We start from the raw sequence: 6,045 nt of genomic DNA, 5'->3' as shown, positions 1-6,045 counted from the left end.
TCCTATTATTCTCTCCCTCTTTCATTTGCGCAACTTCACCTTCACTTTGCTTTCTTCTCCAACGAGACTACAAGACCACACGACCAATTCTAGCAAGGCTAGACGATTAGCTCCAGCTGAGCAAGCTTCTACCATTAGATATCTCTCTGTTTAGTTTGCTATACAAAGAGAGTCAGAGAGCAACAGTGAGAGAGGGAGAGAGGAGAGCAATCTACGTGAGGGAGAGAAAAAAGAGCGAGAGAGCGAGGCTCAAACAGCGCAAGCGAGGTTCCATTTTGTAATTTTATCCAAATTTGACGTCAGCAAAGGGCCAATAAATCTTATTTTCAAAAAATAGAGCAACTTTAACTTTTCTATCAAATTTTGGGGCATTCATCCACCGGGAACTTTCAATTTTGTATCTAGCCAAAAAGGAAACAAGAGCTTACATTTGTTGATCATCTTGGTCCCTCAAATCTATCCTGCCAATTCATTCACAAAATAATAATAATAATAACAACATGAATTTACAAGTGATGATTTAAAATTTTAATCAGATTTACATGTATTATTTGTTTCTCAGATACCATGTATGACTTAAAACTACTATGTGAGGGGCAATGTTAATACTTAAAACTACTATATGAGGGGCAATGTGAGAAGTTTAATATAAGCATTAGACAACACATAATTGGACATCTGCCTGTGAAGATGGTTAAACTTGAGGCTTAGCAGCTTCTAGCATTTCCACCACAAGAGTCTTCACGTCCCTAAAAAGGAGGAAGAAAAAAAGTGAGCAAAAATGCAGCAAAGATAAGGCTTAAATATTCAAAAAGATGTCAAAGTGAGCATAGCTTAACTGACATAGTGCTTGTACTATCAACCTCAAGATTAGAGGTTCGATTCTCCCACCTTATACATTTAATTCAACATCTTTACAGAAAAAGAAAAATCCAGTGCAAGAAGTTTTTCTATTCTCCCTGTTCTTGAAATTATGTTCGATAGTTTTGCTTTAAGCTTTCTGTTTTTCAAGAGACACTTCAAATCACATTCTAAAAATGAGAAAAAAAAGGTTTTTAACAATTACAGTCCTTTGATAACTATTTGATTTTTGGCTTTTGAAAATTATGTTTGTTTTCTCACAATTTTTTTAATCATACTATTCATCTTTCCTAGGTTTATATTTTAATTTTTAGTCAAATTCCAAAAACAAAAGAAGTTTTGAAAAACTTTTTTTTTTCCTTCTTTAGTTTTCAAAATACTTGGCTTTGAATTTGAAAACACGGTTAGAAAGTAGATGACAAAATAAAGAAATAAGTAGTGTTTATAAGTTTAATTTTCAAAAACTAAAAATCCAAAACTATTAGTCATCATGCGAGATCAACTTTTTTTTTTAATTTTCAGAACTTAACTTAGTTTTTTAAACATAAGTAGAGAGTAGATATCAAAGGAACTTATAGGTGAGAATAGTGTTTATAAGCTTAATTTTTAAAAATAAAAAACATAAATAGTTATCAAAATAACTTCCTTAGGAGTCGAGATCAACCTTCACAACATGACCAGGAATTCAACAGAAAAGAAGATGACGTCATTCCATAATACAGAATCGTAAATGAAAATAAAAATATAGATGACGATATATATATTTCTACACAAAAATGCACTCTCGTGTCAGATGTTTAAGGTTTCTGGTCATAATTTATTGATTCAATTAGTTATTTATTGCTTTACAGTTTTCAGAAATTCATGGTCATTTTCAGGCATCTTGTATGCATTTTGCAATATCCTTTTATGCAATGTTACGTGGAGAAAGAAATTCCATCTATTAATACAATGCTCACAACCATTAGCATTAAGAATAAACATAACCACTGTCCTAATATACTGCATATAGAGTTTAGGTAAAAATTGGTTTTCACCATCAGCCAATTCCACCCTAAAGGTCTGAACTTGAATATGTAGTGATATTAAAACCTTTTATTGGTTGAATTTTATCCTTTAAAAGATGTATGGCTAGATGATAGTGTTCTTGTGAATCTGTGACCAAGCAAGGCTAGTATTATCGTTATAAGCTGGAATTGTGCCTGTATTTTATTTTATTAGGTATGGGCATTTTGGCTCTGAATTCGATTATTATTATTATTATTATTTTTACTTTTTATATTATAGTTGAATGTAGGTTTTTTTTGTGGTTGGGATGGTGTTTTTGGAGTAAGATTATGGAAGATTGGTTGTTTGGTTTTTAATTAATTTTCTAACCTGGCCTTGAGTAGGTTATCAATTTCATTGATTAAATTTAGGATTAAACCTGGTAAAATTGAATATTCCCTAGAATTAAAGAAACAGTTATTTCTATAGAAGCAACTGATCAACAAAATGATAAATTCAAGGATATGCAATAGACCAGAAACATATAAGTCCACAAAAATATGCAATAGTCAACTTTTTGCCTAAGCACTGACAATTCAAGGATAAGAAGTCTCACTTTCTATTTTCTGCTCGTCTTGGGAAAGGTACACGAAGCTTAAATGAAGTTCCTTGATAACCAGCCTAAATGAACAAAATGAAGAAAGGAAATCATTCAAGCAAAACCATATATGCCCTTGAGAAGGTAGAACTAAAGTCAATACACCTTTTGTGAAGTATATATAATCAGCAAATATTAATTTAATAGCTCGATAGACTGGTAGTAACTCAATAAATAAAACATTAGCATAAAGGCCAAAGTCCGCCGTCCAATGATCTATATTGTTATTTCTTCCCGTCAAGATTAATGTTCCACAATTCATGATTAGGTATGAGTCCGCATACTATCGATAACCTAACATGCAATCTTTTGACATAATACTAACTACCCTAACATGTTCCAATATATTTTAGAAAAGGATCAGAGAACTTAAGTATAATTAGTTGTTGCGAAACAAATCAACAGTACAAGGCAAAAAGGTTTAACAAATAATTTAACTAATATTTATAGTATCAATTTTAATTGATAGTGTCCCAATACCTGAACATTAAAACCAAGGCTATCCAAATCCAGCATGATGGCAGAATCAACCTGCAGATAGGATAGTAGTACAGTCTCTCAGGATAGTTTATCAACATATGTACATATTAATTATATACTGAAAACACATCGGGAAAAGAACATGGTGGGGCATCGTATCTCTCTCCCTCTTTCTGCCTGAAAAAACTATATATGTTGTCCTCCTATTTTTGTTGGTTAAGAAACAATTTCATTCAAATTACAAAAGAAAGGGGAGACCCCAGTGAGAAAATTACAAAAGGCCTTTCCAATTGGATTGAGTATGGAAAAGCTATAGTGATGGAATAAGGGTTAACATTTAAACCAAGAAGTAATGGTAATTCTGTGGCCATGCATCGGTTACTGAAGTTGGAATTGGCTAAAACCTTAAAACTGATATAAAATTATATTGGGGTATAAATTATTCACAAAAGCTACCAAAGTACTCTGTCCAATTTAGACCCAGTCACTCACCCCAGATAGCATAGTCCAAAATCTGATTGAAAATTAAACTAACAAAATATTAAATCATCCCAAGTGAACATGAATTAAACAAAACAAATATCTAGAACATGTTAATTTTACCGGAATAGATGTCCAGTGTCTCACAATGTTCTTTGTATCTTCAGCATGATCTCTATTCATGTGAGACTAAAAATTGAAAAGAAAAAGAAAAAGAACAAAGAACAAAGAGGAAAGAAGAAGAAGAATCTGGTTCAGAATATATGTTATTCACAGTTAAAAATTGAAATAATAAGCAAGATCTTAAGATGATGTTATCACCGTTACAGGCTTTGCAAATTGAGCTATTGGATCAACTTGTGCTGCCTTGTACTCTTCACCGCTTAGTTCTTGGATTAAAAAGGTAGAAAAGTAAGAAGTCAGTGTGACAAGAAGAAGCCTGATATAAAGCAATAACTAATAAGACAGTTTAGAGTTAAGGAGACGGTGGAAGACCAGCTTCAAGTTCCCTCTTAGTTTTTTATGAAGAAACATATGACCAAAGCTTTATGTGCAAGAGAAAAAGGAAAGGGGAAGCTGACAAAAGACAGTCTATGTACACAAACCTCCTGAACCCAAAGAAGCTGTTGCGACCCCAGACACATATCGTATCGCTTTTGGTTTGATGTACACAAAGTGGAAGTCACCAAAGTCAACCTTCACATAGGTAGGAAATATTTATTCACTTTTTATGCAAAAATGGATGAAACATCTGATGATAAACATAAGTATTCCGGAGATTGGTATTAGCTACCCAAAATGCGTTTGGATGCTTGGATAAATATGCAGCACGTGCAGCAGGTCTATCCTCTTCAGGAACCTAAATTGTGAAAAAGAACTTAATTCAGATTGTCATGCCATAGCATCACCCAATAATAACACTTATCCTGTAAGACTCAAGAACAAGACACATATCTATGCATTTCTGATGATTGTATACAAGCAAAGAGATAGATTGACACATGAAAAGAAGAAACAACTAGTGAACACAAGCTATATATCTTACAACCACGGCATCACCATGAAGAGTGACCACTAAAGTTCCCCTATCCTCGGGTTCTTTTGCCACAAGCAACGAGCATTTTGGGTTAGTTGCCAAGTTCTACACGGAAAAGAAATACCAAACTTATAAATGATCAACGATTACTTGACACACAAAATTCTCAATTGGCCGCATAAGGATGAATGCTACCTTAGCATGCTCTGCTAGACTGCTCACAGCAAGTATAGGAGTACCATCGGCATCGCATGCAAAGTCAACAAAAGATCCAGACGGATAACCTTCAAAGCTCTGCAAAGGCTCAGACCTTATCATTAAGAACTAATTGACCAATCAAAATGCAAATGACTAAGAGAGAAATCAGATCTACACAAGCACTCTCTGTCACAAGTTCATAGTTACGCAGCAAATTCATAAGGCAATAAGGAAAACAGGACTAAAGATCAAAAGAGAGTGAAAAACCCGGGAAAAGGTGGAGAGCATGCCGCGCACACTCTGATCCAACAGTGTTCGAATCTCTTCAGCTGGCGAAAGCCGAGCCGCTTTTTCCTAAAACATCACTATTCACATTCAGCAAAAATTTGATGAACACACAAAACACAACGAATAACTCTGCTCAATCTTCAAATCTCGAGATTGAAAATATAAGCATTACCAAACTACCAGAGCGCCAATCTTTGCACTGACGAAACAGGTATGCATCACTGATTCACAACTCGAGCGAAAAAAGATAATATCAAAAGAAAGAGATACCTGATGAGCTTGAATCAACTTCGAAACATCAATGTCGTCGCTATTAGCATTGCCAGACGGTACAGTCTAATCACAAAAATGAAAACAAAAGGAAAGACGGTAAACCTATTTCCTATGCGTCAAAATTGTTCTCACACGAATGAAATCAACAAGAACCAAGAAATTAAACAGCGAATTGATGACTGGAAAAGGGGAGAGAAGGAGATACCTGAGAAGTGGACTCCGTTGACGCAGCCATGGAAAGTGGAAGACGAAGACGAGGATTCAAAGAGGAGGTCAAAGAACGGGGAAAATAAAAGGCGATTCGGCCATTAAAGGCAGAGCGAGAACAAAATCGGAAGGTTAAAGAAGGTGGCGTCAGCGTCGCCATTGTTCACTGAACTCCCTCGCCGGCCGGCTCAAACAACTCCACGCGGCTTGATTTCCAAAATTGAGGACTTACCCAATAAAAGAAAAGAAAATATTTTTCTTTTTATGTATATATTTTTAAAAAATAATATTAATAATTGTGTTAAAAACATAGAATTTTTTTTTTCCGTTTGATTTAAAAAATATATCATTTTAAAAGAAATTAAAATGTTTGCCAACCACTTAAAATAGTTTTATAAGTATATTTTTATTAACTTTTATCAAAAGTATTTAAATAAAAATGAGTTTTTTAAAAATATTTTTTTTAAAATCAATCCAACCGACCTTAATTGATATGCTCTTTCATTCAAGATTGGAGCTTCCATCCACCTTCTCCTATTTCTTATGCTTGTACTAATTTATTATTTGATTGTTATTG

General features: G+C 33.9%; 1 protein-coding gene across 2 annotated transcripts; it reads right to left on the bottom strand.

The window, feature by feature from the left end:
- Window positions 1–442: 442 nt before the first annotated feature.
- LOC120074631 (glutamyl-tRNA reductase-binding protein, chloroplastic) lies at window positions 443–5,712 on the bottom strand. Of its 2 annotated transcripts, none has more exons than XM_039027812.1 (12): window positions 5,467–5,712; window positions 5,259–5,324; window positions 4,968–5,054; window positions 4,698–4,796; window positions 4,515–4,607; window positions 4,260–4,325; window positions 4,072–4,162; window positions 3,788–3,855; window positions 3,590–3,655; window positions 2,987–3,037; window positions 2,465–2,529; window positions 443–749 (listed from the first exon to the last, which is right to left on the bottom strand). In XM_039027812.1, exons 1-12 carry the CDS (start codon window positions 5,626–5,628, stop codon window positions 695–697), a joined length of 969 nt encoding a protein of 322 aa, XP_038883740.1. In that variant the 5' UTR covers window positions 5,629–5,712; the 3' UTR covers window positions 443–694. The 2 variants fall into 2 exon arrangements, with proteins under 2 accessions (XP_038883740.1, XP_038883739.1); XM_039027811.1 differs by having other exon boundaries at window positions 4,512–4,607; window positions 5,467–5,711.
- Between the last annotated feature and the right edge of the window lie 333 nt (window positions 5,713–6,045).

The sequence above is a fragment of the Benincasa hispida genome, chromosome 3 (genome assembly GCF_009727055.1).
Source record: "Benincasa hispida cultivar B227 chromosome 3, ASM972705v1, whole genome shotgun sequence".
NCBI classification, from domain to species: domain Eukaryota; kingdom Viridiplantae; phylum Streptophyta; class Magnoliopsida; order Cucurbitales; family Cucurbitaceae; genus Benincasa; species Benincasa hispida.
The sequence above is the reverse complement of the archived record's forward strand: the minus strand, read 5'-3'. Positions and strand labels throughout refer to the sequence as shown.

Coding starts and splice junctions, on each gene's coding strand:
- LOC120074631 (XM_039027811.1), bottom strand. CDS start 5,628: ATGGCGACGCTGACGCCACCTTCTTTAACCTTCCGATTTTGTTCTCGC. Junction 4,608..4,697: donor GTCTAGCAGAGCATGCTAAG/GTAGCATTCATC, acceptor TTTTCCGTGTAG/AACTTGGCAACTAACCCAAA. Junction 750..2,464: donor AGACGAGCAGAAAATAGAAA/GTGAGACTTCTT, acceptor CCTCCTTTTTAG/GGACGTGAAGACTCTTGTGG.